Source organism: Protopterus annectens, chromosome 8.part0, assembly GCF_019279795.1.
Source record: "Protopterus annectens isolate FY-2018-M chromosome 8.part0, PAN1.0, whole genome shotgun sequence".
Classification (NCBI taxonomy): domain Eukaryota; kingdom Metazoa; phylum Chordata; order Ceratodontiformes; family Protopteridae; genus Protopterus; species Protopterus annectens.
Genome location: NC_056741.1, coordinates 1,255,456,289 through 1,255,473,013, shown reverse-complemented (window position 1 = coordinate 1,255,473,013; position 16,725 = coordinate 1,255,456,289). Strand labels below are relative to the sequence as shown.

Here is a 16,725-nt window from a genome sequence, read left to right as displayed (position 1 = left end):
CTTTGTCAGTCTGTGCCAGTTTTCTGCAAACAGAGATAATTTCCCGCCCAAGGGAGCTTCTAGTTGTTCCCTGGTAGGCGGTAGTAGAGGAAAGTCATTGAGTTTGCTTTTTCTTCGATGGTCTTTAACACATCCTTAGCATTTGCACCAAAAAGCTTGTTCTTTTCCAAAGGTGCATCCAGAAGTTTTGCTTTTACATGATCTGGTAGAGGTTGATCTTTTAACCAAGCATGTCTACGAATCACTGCCCCTGTCATAGCTGCCCTACATGAAGCTTCCAGTGCATCATATCCACACTGCAGGAAGTGATTGCTTACTTGCTGAGTGTTATGTACAGCTTCTTGCAAAGTCTTCCTGTCTAAAGGATCAGGAGAAGCTAATGTTTTTTGTAAATCTTCTAAGAGATAATCCTGATATTGTAACATATGAAAAAGGCAATTTAAAGCTCTCATAGATAAGGTAGTGGATGTGTAAACCTTTTTGCCCCATCTCTCTAAAGACCTTGCTTCCCTGTTGGAGGGCAAGGGATTTTTTGAGGTGGAGGCTGAAACTCCTTTAGGCCCCTGTGAAATAGTTTCCAAATCAGCAGAATGGGCCCTGAATAAATGGGAATGAGTTTCTGGGACCCTGTAATACCTGTCTGGCTTGGCTGGAGCAGGAGGTAGAGAATCAGGGGTAGCACTAGAGTCAGAATACAAATCATCCAGAACATCAAGTACAGGAGGAATAGCTAAGGGCCTGTGCTGAGGCTTCTTAAGGAAAGTCCTAAGGCGTTTCCTAGAATCAGAATATTCCTGACCCTGCCACTTGAAATGTTCCCTCATGGTGTGCAGAACTTCCCCAAAAGAAATATCCTCAGGAGGGGAGGCCGAAGGGATGGAATCTTCTGCATCCGAGTCCTCTTAAGTCTGGAAGAGCTCTTCCTGGCTATCAGAGTGGACAGAGCCCTCAGAGTCTTCATCTGAAGGAGTAGAGTCAGAGGGTTCAACCCGGGGCCTTTTTTCAGGAGGAGGCTGGGATGCTCTCTCAGGATGGGCCTGTGAACCTCTAATCATGGAAATTAAATCAGCAGCCATGGACATAATTTGTGTCTCCGGAGTCGGCTGAGGTAGGGATTTAGAAGTAATATGCTTTGTTTTGCTGGCTGCCTTAGCCCTAGTGTAGGCCTTAATAGACATGGCCATAGGAGGCCTGGCAGCTCCACGTGCAGGAGTGACCTTGTCTACAGCAATGGTCTCGGGCATTTCCTCGGTTTTGGTATCCGGAGGAAAGTCTATAACTGGCGTCGGAGTAATGTCTGGAATCGGAGTCGTCGGTAATGCGGTGTCTTCGGTTCGGAGCGGTGGAGAGACCGTCTCAGAGGGAACCGGAGCACTTGCGCTAGGTTTTGGCGTGGAGTCGGTGGTAGACGCGGGCCGAAGATGTCGGTCCCGGTCTTTTCGCTTTTTGGGTGTTTGCGATGTCGGAAGATCCGACGGCATGGTGTAGGTAAATTTATCGACGAAAAAATCTTCAGCGAACTCCGCCCGGCGCCTGAGAGTGCGCTTGTTGAAGCGAGCACAGGCTACACAGGCCGAGACGTCGTGGTCTGGGCCCAGGCAAGGGAGGCAGTAAGAGTGGAAATCCTTATGAGGTATTTGTTTACCACAAAAAAGACAATTGTTAACTTTTTCAGTAATTTCTGACATCGGCTGAGGCAAGAAAAGGTTCCCAACGGGGTACTTAGCTTTTTCGATGACTTCGGTATCGTAGAATACAGGAGCTGACCGACCGGCACTTGCGAACTGCTTCTGCTTCGGGCACCGCGGCAAGAAAGACTGAAGAAAATGGCGTCGGCTGATGCTTATGTACTCCTGCCGCTCTGACGTCGGAGAGAAATGCGACATCAGCCGACGTCGGACCCAGACTTTGGAATCCGGCCGACCGAGGGCTGCCTGAGGCAGGACAACCCACATGTTATGACTGCAGTTGCATTCTTGAAGGACATCACTGTTCCTACCAACATGAAAATTAGAAAAAGCTACCAACTACACCATAATTGTAGGGCAACTAGAGCCTTAATAAATCAATTCGGTAAAAAAATCCAGAACCAACTCTAGAGGAGCAGAAAAGGGATCAAATCTTCGAGATTCTGCCCACACTGCAAAACGTTCCCATTTACTGGAATACACCTTCTTACAGTGGCGTAGCTAGAGTTTGTGCCATCCAGGGCTGTCTGAGTTTGCCACCCTTCCCCTTCACAAATGTATGGTCAAATGCCCCCCCCCCCATGCACAACCCCCCCCCCAGCCATTCGAGTGTCCCATTACTTGACTATTTCTCTCCATTTACCACAAACACTGTAATGTGCATACTGTTTTATGCTTTACTTCTATAAGGATTATCTGTATCTGTATTTAATTTAAAACTTTTATTTTAAATTTTATAGAACAAACACTGATAGACATCTGCTAAATAAACCAATACAGTCGCACAATGAAAATAGACTTAGCATTAAATCATCTCTGCCCTTGAAAAGTACAGTTTTGTACCTACCATAAATGTAGATGTTCGAGTGTATACACTGCTGCAGTCATTACACTTGGGTTATCCTGCCGTCAGGCGGTCCCACAGTTGGCCTGAGTTCCAAAGTCTTGGTCCGGCGTTCGCTGCTGTCGCCTCCTCCCTGATGTCAGTGCGACAGGGGTATATAAGATGCAGCCGACGCCATTTTCTTCAGTTTTTCTTGCCCCAGATGTCAGGTGCCCCCAAAAAGGTAGGCTATTCCAATTGCTAATAAAACATACATAAGAAAAGCAATCAACAACTTTCAGATACCAGCAAATGCTCCTCATAGGTAGTAAAGGGTAGAAGACATAGGTACATACCAGCAAGTAAGAGGGCAAGGAGGGAGGGTAACCTGTACTGCAGCAGTGTTTACACTCGAACATCTACATTTATGGTAGGTACAAAACTGTACTATGTTCATCGTGTTACACTACTGCAGTCATTACACTTGGGTAGAATCTCAAAGCTGAGGTAGGGTGGCTGGTACTATAAGGCAATAGGGGTGGCTATAAGGCCCTGCAGCACTGCAGTGGCGAAGCCAGCTCTGGATTTAGAGTATAGAGGCAGATGGTAGGGCTTGGTGAAGGTATGCACAGAACTCCAAGTTGCTGCTTCCAAAATGTCCTTGGTAGGTACTCCTCTGAGGTAGGCAGTTGAAGTGTCTCTTGCCCTGGTGGAGTGAGATCTAATGCTGTTAGGTACAGGTTTCCCATGGTGTGTATAGCAGAAATGTATACAGTGTCCTATCCATTTTGAAATAGTCTGTTTTGAAATGGCTTTTCCCTGTGCTCCTGCAGCATATGCTACCAATAATTGCTCAGATTTTCTGAAAGCTTTGGTTTTGCCCAAATAGAAGCGTAACTGCCTGTGTATGTCCAAAGAATGCAGTAGTTTCTCCCCTTTATTCTGTGGATTTGGATAAAAAGCTGGCAAGTGAATAGTTTGGTTTAGAGCCACACTTGATACCACCTTAGGCATAAACGTAGGGTTAGTTCTGGTGGAAAATGATGAAAGGTTCCACTGCCATTAGTGCCTGTAATTTTGAAACTCTTCATGCTGATGTTATTGCCAGGAGTAGAGCAGTTGTCCAAGAGATATATTTTAAATCTGCTGTGTTAGCTGGCTCAAAAGGAAGTAAAGTTAATTTTTCCAACACGAAGTTGAGGTCTCAAGTTGGAGTAGGTGCTCTATGTCTTATGTTTTTAGCCTCGCTGAGGTACTGTTTTACCAAAGGATTAGAGAAAATTGGTGGATCCATGTTGTAATCAGCAGAGATGGCAGAGGTGTGGATCTTGATGGATGAAAAGTAGAGGCCTTTGTCCAGCATCTCAGTTAAATATTGTAGTATCTGAGGAATATTTGGGACAAGAGGGTCAAGGCTGTGTGCCTGGTTCCAGGCACAGAATCTCTTCCATTTATCCGAATAGGCTTTCCTGGTACTAGGCCTTCTGGCCTCCAGAATGACATCCATAACAGCTTTGGAGAGAGGCATTGCTTGCTTGACTAGGTAATCTTCCATGCAGACAGGTTTAAAGTCTTTAGATGGCTGTGAAGCATCTGATTGTTGTGCTGAGCCAGCAGATGTGGGATTTGAGGCAAAATCCAGGGTGGTCCTTGTAATAAGTTCAAGATGGGGTACCAGTGCTGGCGTGGCCAGTCTGGTGCAATCAGGATCATCTTTGGCTCTTCCTGCCTGGCTTTGATGAGTACCTTTGGAAGGAGAGGCAGTGGTGGGAAAGCGTATACTTGCAGATTTTTCCAGCTGAATGAGAGGGCATCCACTTTCCATGCTTGTGGATGGTAAGTCCTTGTGCAGAATTTCTGTAGCTGGCAGTTCACTGGGGATGCAAACAGATATATGTCCGGGCTCCACCATTTCTGTATTATTCTGAATATTTGTGGATTTAATTCCCATTCGTGGGGATCCATGATGTTTCTGCTTAAGTCGTCTGCCAGTGTGTTTTTCTCTCCTGGCAGGAATTGTGCTTGCAGATGAACTTGATAGTTTAGAGCTGTGTTCCACAAGGTCATGGCTTGTCTGCAGAGGGGATAAGAGTGAGTGCCCCCTTGCTTGTTTATGTACCACATAACTGTGGTGTTGTCTGTCTTTAATAGTAGTTGTCCTGATGTAGCAGGTCCTTGAAGGCTATTAGGGAATTTTGTACAGCTAGCATCTCTTTTTGATTGATGTGAAGATGCCTTTGTTCTGCGGGCCACTTGCCCTGAATACATTTTCCTGCCATGTGTGCTCCCCAGGCATAATCCGATGCATCTGTTGTCAGTGTTTGCCTGGATGTGGGTTGAGTAAAAGGCTGTCCCTTGTTGAGGTGACAAGCGTGAGCCCACCATTGAAACTTCTGTTGCAGGCAAGGAATTAGTGGTATAACTGTTTCCAAACTTTGACAGTGTTGAGACCAGACACTCTTTACGTACCATTGTAGTTTCCTCATATGCAGCCTGGCATATGGAATTAATAGTATGCAAGATGCCATGTAACCAAAGGCCTGCAGAATTTTTCTTGAAGGGAGGTGGGTTCTTGTTGCCATCAATTGAAAATATTGAGTTAGATGTCCTTGCTTGTCTGGCGTGAGATAAGCCATCTGGGCCATTGTATTCAAGCTGGCACCCAGGAATATTATCTCTTGTGAGGGCACTAGTTTCGATTTCTTTTCGTTTACTGTGTACCCTAGGCAACTTAATAACTGTTTTACAAATGCCAGATGCTTTAGAAGAATGTCCTTGCTCTCTGCTTGAATCAGGCAGTCGTCCAGGTACGGATAAATTTGAATTCCTTTCTGTCTGCAAAATACAATTACTGGTGCCAAGCACTTTGTGAGGACCCTGGGTGCAGTAGATAAGCCAAAGGGCAGTGCAGAGAATTGATAGTGCATTGAACCAGCTATGAATCTGAGGTATCTTCTGCAGTTTTGTCTGATAGGGACATGCAGGTATGCCTCCTTGAGATCCAAAGTTACGAGCCAAGCTTTCTTGCCCAGTATGGGAAGAAGCTAATGTAGTGTCAACATTTTGAATTTTGGAACATCCAGCTAAGTGTTTAGGGAAGAAAGATCCAGAATGGGCCTTCAGGCTTTGTCCTTTCTGGGAACCAGAAAGAGTCTTGAGTAAAATCCTTGCCCTTGCTCCTGGGGTGGTACCTTTTGAATAGCTCTCATGTCCATGAGTGCTGTAATTTGTTTTTGAGCCTCTGCCCATTGATTTGGTGGCAGGTTTGGCATTGCTTTTAACCTTGGCAGAGTGTGAAAGTGGAACCTGTAACCTTCAGATACAATGTTGAGAACCCATTTGTCTTTGGTGATCATATGCCGATCATATGCCAATTGTGATAGAAAAGTGCCAGTTTTCCTCCCAAGAGGGCTGCCAAGAGAGAGCTGTTTGGCAGCTGTAGTGGGAAGTCATTGAGGCTGTTTTTTATAAGGTTGTGGCCCGTCTTCCCCTTCTTTCTGGCCTGATGCACCCCATTGTCAAGGCCAGTAAGAGCCTTGCGTCTGACCTCTACCTCTTGGCAGTCTGTATCTGCCCCTTTGGGGTCTGTCTGAAACTGGAAAGGACCAATTCTTTGTTGGCCAATTTCTGCTAAATCGAGGAGGCTGAACCTGTAAGAAATCCTTCACCGTTTGCAAAGATTTTGCCTTATCCTCAATTTTCTTTAATACCTCTTCTGCCTTAACTCCAAATAACACATCCTGCTCCAAAGGTGCATCCAATAGTTTTGCTTTAACATGATCTGGTAATGTATGTTTTTTTTAATCAAGCATGTCTTCTAATGACGGAACCTGTAAGAGCTGCTCTACAGGAGGTCTCTAAAGAATCAAAACCACATTGCAAAGTGTGTTTTCCCACTTGTTCAGCTGCATGCAATAAATCCTGCATTTCCTTTAAATTAGGAGGATCTGAATCTGGTAGCATTTTTTGTTTCAAGTGAGACATCAAAAATTGCTGATATTTTAACATGTGAAACTGGCAATTTAAGGCCCTCACTGCTAAAGTTGCAGACTTATATACTTTCTTCCTCCATCTGTCTAATGCTCTGGAATCTCTGTCAGAGGGGACTGGATTCTTTGCTGATGAGGCCTTAACCCCTTTGGGTCCCTGAGAAGTAGTTTCAGGGTCAGCAACAGTGCTTTTATAAAGAAATTTGTGCGAGACAGGGACTCTGTAGTATCTGTCAGGCTTAACTGGGGCTGGAGGTAAAGAATCAGGATTTAAGCTGGATTCAGTATACACAACATCCACAATATTTAACACTGGCGGAATAGCAAAGGGTCTGTGTTGAGGTAATAAAAGGAAGTCTTTGAGCCTTTTCTTGGATTCTGAGTAATCCTGGCCTTACCAATGGAAATGCTCCCTCATGGTTATGTAAGGTTTCCCCAAAGGAGTAGTCCTCAGGTGGAGAGGCTGATGGAACTGATTCCTCAGCATCAGAATCCTCATAAGGGGGTAAGGAGTATCCTAGGTCTGAGGATGAGTCTGAAGAGATGGATACCTGGTCGGATGAGTCATAGTCTGCATCCTGTCTAGGTCTTTTTTCAGGAGGGGGGTGGGAACCCCTGATCAGAGTGATTAGGTCTTCGGCCATTTTGAGCATTTGTTTCTTAGGCATGGTGGCCTGTCCTGCAGAATGCTGTATTTGTTTCTTTGCTTTTAGAGAAAGTTTAGACTTAGCAGAAGATTCACTGCTTAACTGAGTAGGTCTGAAAACACCCTCTGAAGCTGCGGGTTGTTCAGCTACTCCGGATCCCTCTGAAGGGGTAGTTTCGGTAGTCTGAATAACTTGTGCATCCGAAGGCCCAGCCATCTCCACGTGGGAGTCAGAGGCGGCCTGTGGTTCTACAGAAGCAGTAGTCAGGGGCTGTGAAGGCACCTCGCTGAAAACCGGAGAACCGGCGACTGGCCTAGAAGAAGCTTAGTCGTCAGTTTTGGGCCTCGGATGCCTATCCTTGTCTTTGCGCTTTTTATGTATTCCAGTCATCAGAAGTTCTGACGGCATGGTATAATTGAATTTTCTGCCAAAATAATGTCGGGCAAAATCAAACAGACGTTTAATAGTGTGCTTGTTAAACCTAGCACAAATCCGACAACCAGTGACGTCGTGGTCTGGGCCTAGGCACGGGATACAATACGAATGGAAATCCTTATGAGGTATTTGCTTCCCACAAGAAATACAGTTATTAACTTTTACTGACATCGGTCTGAGGCAAGAAAAAGTTTCCCCAACGGGGTATTTAGCTTTGTAGAAGACTTCGGTTCTGGATTCGGAATGAAAATCTCAGGAGTCGGCTGACCGGCACTTGCGAACTGCTTTTGCTTTGGGCACCGCGTGGCAAGAAAGACTGAGGAAAATGGCGTCGGCTGCATCTTATATACCCCTGTCGCACTGACGTCAGGGAGGAGGTGACAGCAACCAACGCCAGACCAAAGACTTTGGAACTCAGGCCGACTGGGGAACCGCCTGACGGCAGGATAACCCAAGTGTAATGACTGCAGCAGTGTAACACGATGAACATCTTACATTCATTGAAACAGCTTTGAAACCAACATTCAAAGAAAATGCTTCAAGTCAGTGGCGCATGACAAAATAGTACTTATTTTTGACTACCTCCAGCACCATAAAAGCCCTGTAATCTTATATTCTGCTGGACTAATAAGATGCTTGTACATGACTCAGGAACATGGAAACATCACTATTAAGAGACAGTGAATTACACAAGATCACATTTGGAGGGTTTTAATGACATAATGCCCATTACCCCCCTCTATTTAGAGGCTTATGGGGAAGAACTTAGCCCCACACATCTCATGAGACCCAGTCATAATTTGGGAGAGGGGAGCAAATCAGGAACAAATTTTAAACATAACTCTTAAAAAGTTGCTGGAATAACATGTTTTGCATTAACATGCATTTTCTGCATAACGAAGTCTGAAACTCAAATGGTTGCCGTTATTTCCTAACTTCAGTCCTCAACAATTTGTAGGAAAACCTCAACTTTTAAGAAAATCAGACCAAAAATATGAGAGAAAAATCTGGACAGCCTGCAAAATTCTGGACAGTTGAGTCTCGTCAAACATTTTGGGAGATATATATATATATATATATATATATATATCTATATATAATACATATATACATATATATATCTATATATATATATACATATATACACACATATATATATATATATATATATATATACATATACATATACACACACATGTAGACAGAGATACTTGAGAAAGAGAAATACAGGATGCAGACGACACTACAAAAAAACAATTACTATGCTAGTATTTCACCTGTTGCTATAATGCAAGAAGCCAGAAGAATCCTAGTCTATCTGGATTATTCAAGCAGGGCAGCTCTCATTTTATAATGCTGACATGTCACATCTACAAACTTAAAGTGCCGTTTTATTTATTGAAACAATATATCCTTTCTTTTTAACTTTCTATAAATGAATTAAAAATATTTCTTCTGTGGTTACAAAATAATATTTTATCACTGTAACTGTAGGCATTACTATCACAAAAACAACATGCTTCCATTTTAGACCTTTTATCTGCTCTTCTGCATTAATTTCAAAATTAAGATAACAGAAGTATGCAGTGTCTCATCTTCTTTAGTTTATGCAGCAACCTATCATCTTGCAGAAAAAAGGCTCTAGACTCAGTAGTGTAGTCAAGTTTGATAAACTGACATTTTAGTAACAACCTTATTCATCTGTCTAATTTGGAAGCTAAGGACAACAGCATTCTGGTATCCCTCTGTGTGTTATCTGTATAGTCTGTAAAAAAAACAAAACATCACAAATATGGATTCAAATACACCAGTTTAAGTCTTATATTCAGCTTCTAAAGTAGCTTATGTAGTCGCATTATCAAAACTATTTTAATATTAACAGTGTATGCATTCCATAGTTAAACTGAAATTATACTACTCTGAAGTATTAATAGTAACATACCATGCACAGGAATGAAATCAAATCAGTACTTTTTACGATGTGCTCACTGCAACTGAAATATGTGTCTGCCCTTCACAAGGTCAACTTTTCAGAAAGACGACTTTCATATGGCCGAGACCATATGATCGACTTTTGAAAAGCTGACCATGGGGAACCGCTACCTCCGTACAGTGCAGAATGGGAAAATGTCCTCCTTCTGCACTGTAGTGTGATCTCGGAGTTGGTATATTTAAGTTACAGGGGTGTGTGTGTGTGGGGGGGGAGCCCCCTCCACGGGAGGTGCAGGGGGGCGTAGCCCTGTTAACAGTTTAAGGTAAGTGTTTGTTGCATTTTATGTGTTTATTTTACATGGTCAGCTTTTCGAAAGTAGATCATATGGTCTCAGCCATATGAAAGTTGACTTTCTGAAAAGTCAACCATGTAAAGTAGACCCAAAATATGTACAGGGCATATTGAAACTATGTTAAACTTTAGAGTAAATGCTATTCTTAAGAGCAAAAAAGACTGCTTTCTGAAATCTGAAATGTACTTTAATTTTCTTAGCACTTCAGCAACTCCTGTTGAATTTGTAACTACTACTACTATTTCTTACTAAAACCACTCAAAGAAAAATAGGTCTAGAACAGAAATGTCTCAGTCTCCATCTCACTATGTATAGGGACATAAGTACAAATACTGCATGCAAAAACAGCACACAACATGCACACAACACACACATGCTTACCTTACATTCGCTCTTACCAGAACTGCCGTTTTAAATTCCGCGCACGGGTGTGGAATGACTTTACAAGTTTTACATCAGTGGTGGCATGCGTGCATGCAACGCATGCTTGGTCCTCCTTAAAGGAGAAGACACCGCCATCGTGGTGTTAATACACACCTTTGTTAATCTTACTGGAAAGGCCATTACATGGGTCAAGAATGACAACTGCACTGCAGGAGTCCATTGCAGAGCCCTCTTATGGTACTTCACTAAAGGGACCGACACTAATGATGCTGTCATGTGACCTAGGAGTTTCAAGATCACATAAGCTGGAGGCTTTGAAAGGCCAAGCACAGATGCTGCCTGGGATCAAAGGCTTATCACTCTGGAACTTAGGAGCTTGGCAATTTGACTCACAATATCCAAGTGGCAACCTATGAAATCTAATGTCGAAACAAGTTACAGACTTGACTTTAGATAACTGATTGTAACCCCTAACTGGCTGCATAACTGGAGTAAGGTGTCTCTGGCCATAATCAGTGATGGTCTTGTGGGAGCCAGTCATTCAGGTAAGGGAAGACCTGAAAGCCTTGCAGCTACAGCCAGGCTGCAAACACTGCCATGCACTTGGTGAAAACCTGGGTGGGGGGTGAGACTGAATGGCAGGCCCCTCAGACGGAAGTAAAGAAACCTCCTGGAGTGCCTCTCTATCTTGATATGATGATACACATTCTTGAGGTCTATTGAGCACATCCAGTCCCTCTTTCCTCAACAGAAGTAGAATGGACTACACTGTGACCATATGGAACTTGGTCTATTTCACAAATGGATTCAATTTACTTAATGGGCCTGAGGTCCTTGTTCTTCTTTAGCACTAAAAAGAAACTTGAGAGGGGACTTCAGTGGTCCAACCCTTACATTACAAGTAGTTCCAAGAGGTTGCCAAAGGAGGAGTCATCCCCCAGAGACTTAGGGGACCCCTCTCCCTCCATAAGTTCAGTATCCTCAGTGAGAGACTCCTCAAGGGAGTTGAGGTTCTTCCTCTTGCACCATCTGTTAACTGAAATCTCCTACTCCAGCGAAGCTGGAGAAAAAGAAAAAGAGGCAGGAAGCCTCACCAGGGGAGCAGACTGGAGCCCGACCAGCACAGGCTGTCTTGGAGCAGACTGATAACTGGTCGCAGGCCCACATGAAAAAGGGGATGGAATATCAATTAGGGATGCGTGCCGCATTTCCTTAGAAGAGAACATCCTCTCCACAAAACTAAAGGTGGAAGTGGATACTGTCCGCTGAGATGATAGTCCTAGTAATCAAAGATACTAGAGAAACACCCAAGTCCGAGGGAGCTATTCCTCTGTAAGATGTCAAGAGTGGGGCTGAGCTGTCAAATGCTGAAGCTTCAAGCAGAAGGGATGATCCTGAAGCTGGGAACGTCGACCTTGACCTGGAAACACCAGGCTCAATGCCGTGGCCCCAAGGTGTGGTTGGCTCCGATAATGATAGAGTTGATGAGACTAAGGTAGGAGCCAGAACAGAGAATGGCCATACCAACAGAACCATCATGGAAGGTGGGAATACAACCAGGCCCGAGGGTGGAAACCAGGGAGCTGAGGTTTTGGGGACAGGTCTTAGGCTCAAAGGGATAAGACCTAACTGCATCGGGGTCTGCAGAAAGGACCTCATCCAGCTGCTCCAAGTCAGAAGCTTTGAAACTACCCATTGACCTTGATGACTGAGCAGACAAAGCCACAGACGGTAGCCTGGAGGGTTGCTTGGAGGATGAGGAACCAGTCTGTCAGATTTGAGCCAGGGAGACTCAGAACCAGGGCGGGGAAGTCAAAGGCTCCAGTGACACCTCTAGTGAAGTAGATGGGGAAAAGGGGGAAGCGACCTAACCTGATGGAGTTCTTTTAACCAAAAAGGGACTCTAAATGCTAAGTACTGGAGATAGAACTTTGCTAATAGTCACACTCAAGGGCGATTGGCCCAAAGGGGGTCAAAGGAGATGCCGGTGCCAAGGCACCCAAAGGCCATGGGATGCAGAGTCATAGGAGGAGGACCTCTTACGTTTCCCCCTTGGAGGTCTCAGAGTCCCAAGAAGAGCCATGTTTATCAGATCTAACTCTCAGTACCAGGGGAGGAAGAACCAGCTGAAGAAGGTCCTTAAGGATTAATCTCGCCTGTCTTTCATTAACCGCCCTAGACCTGAACCTCTCATAGATGGAACAGGAGGAATCCAGCTAGGTAGCCACCAAACAGTAAACACACTTATGTGCATCTTGTGAAGGCAGCTTGTGCCTGCAAGCAACACATTTTTTAAAGCCCTTATACATGATTAGGCAGACCAACACACTGCATGAAAAATAATTACATTAAGTAAAATGAGAATCCAACTCTATACCCTAGGGTAGGAAAAGTGCAAGAAACACCACAGCAAACTCAAAAGGGCAGGAAGGCCTGCTATTAACGCTACACAAACACTAGAAAAATAAACCTAACCTAGCTACCTAAACTACACCTACCCTTTTTCTCCTCTTCATGCTACACTATGGATGTTTTATAACTTTTTATAACATTTCACTATCTTATTTTACATTTGTTTTAGGTCATAGATGTGTATTTATACTATGTCCTTCTGTATTATGATGAATAAACTATCTTAGCTTTTTTAAATGTATTTTAGAAGTATATCAGAAGGATTTCTGTATATATGTAAATGAACTAGAGTTTAAGTCAATTAACTATGTCATGTGCACCAATGAACTTCTTCCATTGTATATTTAAATGCTTTGTTTTTAATGGCAGTTGTTGAAGTTTTGAAAAAGCCATTTGGTGAACTCTAGCTAGCTATTAAAGTTCTCGTTTGGATTATACTTTTGTGCGATTCTTTTTGGGTTGAAGAACCAGCTACACTTGCTTTACTTTGCAGCATACTACTTTTATGAGCTGAAAAAGCTGTTTTACTTTGGAAATAGAGGTTTGCTGTTTTTGTTTTTGTTATTTTACATTGGGAACTGGATTTTTTACTGCAAAGCCATTTCGCTCCTTTTTGTGGTTAATTTATTTACACCTATCCTAAACCCAATTATTCTAAGGGTAAGGGAAAACAGTGGAGAAATAAATACTACAAAAGCTATAAGAAAAGGATAAGCTATTGCAGAGTTGGGTCAAGCTGCTGGCAGGAATGCCGGCAAACCAGATCTAGGGCAAACGCAATCTGAGGGGATGCTTGAGGAGCAGAGGAGTGGTGTGCAAGAGAGACGGAGCCTGTCGAGTTGAAGTCTGAAGGATCAGACTGGCGCTGGATCCGATAACCCACAGGTTGAAGACAGAAAAGACAACATTGGATCCTATGTTACTTTTACTCTTTGTATTATTGTATAATTTTTGTGTGGAGCTTTTCTCCCTGGGCCTCCACTGAAAAGTTTTTTTTTTTTTTTTTTTTTTGTCCATTCGGACTTTCCTGGTTAATAAATGGGCATAACAATACATAAATAATTTAAAATATTTCAAAGAAGGAAACTCTATTAGCCGAGTAACTTAAAACACTAAAAAGACCTATTACAGAGTATAATTCTCATAAGTGTACTCTGAGTGACATTAACAAATCCAAAGACAACTTAAATAAAATACCTAGAATGTAGCTGTAAAGGGACTTTGGATCACTTCACATACCTAATTATTAAAAGAAAAAAAAAAAAAAAACCACTGACAGACATAAATCATACTTAAAGATGATAGCACTTGAATTTGCACTGTGCTGATTACAGAATGTTCTCAGGTTTGGTCACCAGGTATGGCACCTTCTGTGCTGTGACTGCATGCATGTCTTCCCCAAGTCTGATTGGGTTTCTGTTGGGTAATCTGGTCTCTTCACACACTGAAAAAAACATGCCAAGTTAAATGGTGATCCTCTGTACTGTCCATACATAGGCATGCACTGTGCAAATATGTAGGAGCTACATGATGAGCCAGAATTTTATACACGGCTGGTTCACTGCCTTGCACACCTACTACTTGCAGGGATAGGATCCAGCTCTCCTGTGAATCTCAACAGGGAAAAGCAGGTTACAAGACAGCAAATGAGTGATTGCTTAAAAACCGCTAATGGGAAAACAGCTTTATCTTTACAACCTACAATGATTAATTTATCCTTTTTTGTTTTCTCTCTCTCTCTCCAGACACCCCTGATGTTTCCGCTACTTTCAGCCAACTGACGAGTTTGTTCCCTCAGGGGTGGGTGACAGCCAGGCATTCTCAAGATAGGCAAGAGTCCTATGACCCAATTATTAGCATTTTGGACAATTATATGCAGCTGTTATGAGCCTAGTTTTCATTCCCGGTATTTGTAGTCCTTTTTTGAACTGTATGCTTATTATAAGACGCAATCTATGTTATCTTATAGATCTCTGCAGATCCAGAGAAGCTAGGGATTCAGTCTTGACAGACTAAAGAAACTGAACAATCATTGCAGTCTCTGGCAGCTTCAGTTATTACCATAGTCTGCATTACATACAATTCCTAATTTGGGCATTCTGAGATGGATACCTGCACAAAAAATACTGCTAATAAATACGAGAAAAAAAAATTGTATAGTCTGCCCATGGATCCTCCTCATTCAAGACTGGATAGTATAAAAGATGGCGGTGCTCTATATTTTAACTGCTGCACTGCAACCACATTACTCCAAAGTAAAGGCATAAATAAATGCACACAGTCAGAGCTAAATTCAAAAATTAAAAAAAAGCTACCCCTTCCCTCAACTCCAACTCACTCATTCACAGTCATGCGCTGAAAGCAAGGCAGAGAGATGGATTTAAAATGCTGCACTTCACGGTCCACCCAGTTTCTCAGCAGTCCAGTCTCTGACAAGATCCTCATCTCATGTTTTAGCAGTCTGTCTTCAATGTATGCCTCGATCTAAAAAAAAAAAAAGAGTGATACACTTATTTTAACTGTTTACTAACATTAATTTGAAGTGCAATACCAATTTACTCCCCTAAGCAAATTATCACATAATTTCACTTACTTACCTATTTAATTTGTAACAGGGACAGAGCACTTACACTAATAAACATTTCTCAGGCTCAGCCTGGGGAGAACAAATAAAGTACAGTTTTGTCTACTTACCATAAATGTAGATGTTCAAGTATCTTTACTGCTGCAGTAATAACAATATGGGTTATTCTTGCTGTGATATCCATTGGCCAGCCCAAGTACCAGAGATTTAAAGAACTCCTGGTTTGGCAGGTGCCCAGTGTCTGGTGTTAGGGTCTAAGGATATAAAGGTTGTTGGCCAGCACCATCTTATAGATCTTCCTTGCCTCCAAAAAAGTTGGATCTCCAGGCTAGAAGCACAAGGTACCCAAAGTCCCCAGTGTACTGAAAAAGGCAGAGACCCTAAAGACGTGATGATGGATGGGTGGGGAATGGAATGGAGAAGGGATAGGAAAGGGGTGTCCACCTCAACCACAAAGGATGACAGAGGGGAAAGAGGGAGGAAAGATCTACTTCAACAGTGAGGATACTGAAACATCTACATTTATGTAAGTAAACATAACTGTACTATGTTCATCGTGTTTTACTGCTGCAGTAATAACAATATAGGAAGATTCCAAAGCTGAAAAGGGAGAGGCTGGAAAGCAATTTAGACAGAGGCTAGGATGTCATGTGAAACTGCAAGGAATAAACCAGCCCCAGTTCGGGGGAGAACAGACAGGAGTGGACAGAGGACCAAGTAGTAGCTTCAAAACATTTGTCTTGTGGAAACTCCTCTCAGGAAAGCATTAGCAGTAGTAGCTACAGCTCTGGCAGAATGAGATCTGATATTTTCAGGAGTCTATTTTCCATGATGCTGATAGCAAAAGGAAATACAGACAAAAATCCATTTTGAAATTATCTATTTGCTGACAGGACTTCCCAATTTGTTTGCAAAGGCTACAGAAAGACTTACTTTGACTTTCTGAATGGCTCTGTCCTGTCCAGATAGAACCAGAGTTGTCTGTGAACACCCAGGGAGTGAAGGATGACATTCACCCTAATTCTGAAGGTGTGGGATAAAGACAGAAAGGTATATGGACTGGTTAGAGAATTTTCAGAAACTACCTTGGGCATGGAGGAGGAATTACTCCTGAGAGTAACTCAGTCCTTATTTGTCACAAAGACAAAGTCCACATGAACGCTTGCAGTTATGAAAACTGCCTAGCTGAGATAATAGCCACTAGAAAGGCTGTTTTCCATGAGAGAAATGTTATGCCATCTTAAGCCGCAAGCTCAAAGGGTAGTAAAGTGAGGTTTTTCTGCACAAAATTGAGGTCTTAAGATGTGGAAGCTCTTCTTGGTGGTCTAAGGTGGAGAATACTTTTCAGGAACTGTTGTATAAGAGGATGAGAGAAAAGAGGAGGCTGCATAGGTAGGCATGCGAAGATGGATGAAGTGTGAATATTAATGGAAGAGTAGAACAAACCAGACTTGAATTAGTAGCAAGATAGGTTAGGA

The 16,725-nt window shown here is 42.9% G+C and overlaps 1 protein-coding gene across 1 annotated transcript in view; it reads right to left on the bottom strand.

Moving 5' to 3' along the window:
* Positions 1 to 16,725, bottom strand: part of HAUS5 (HAUS augmin like complex subunit 5) — a 1,223,310-nt gene that overhangs the window by 364,152 nt on the left and 842,433 nt on the right. The window contains exon 17 of the mRNA XM_044080749.1: positions 15,002 to 15,147. Coding sequence (XP_043936684.1) covers positions 15,002 to 15,147 — 146 coding nt within the window. The remainder of the gene's footprint in view (positions 1 to 15,001; positions 15,148 to 16,725) is intronic.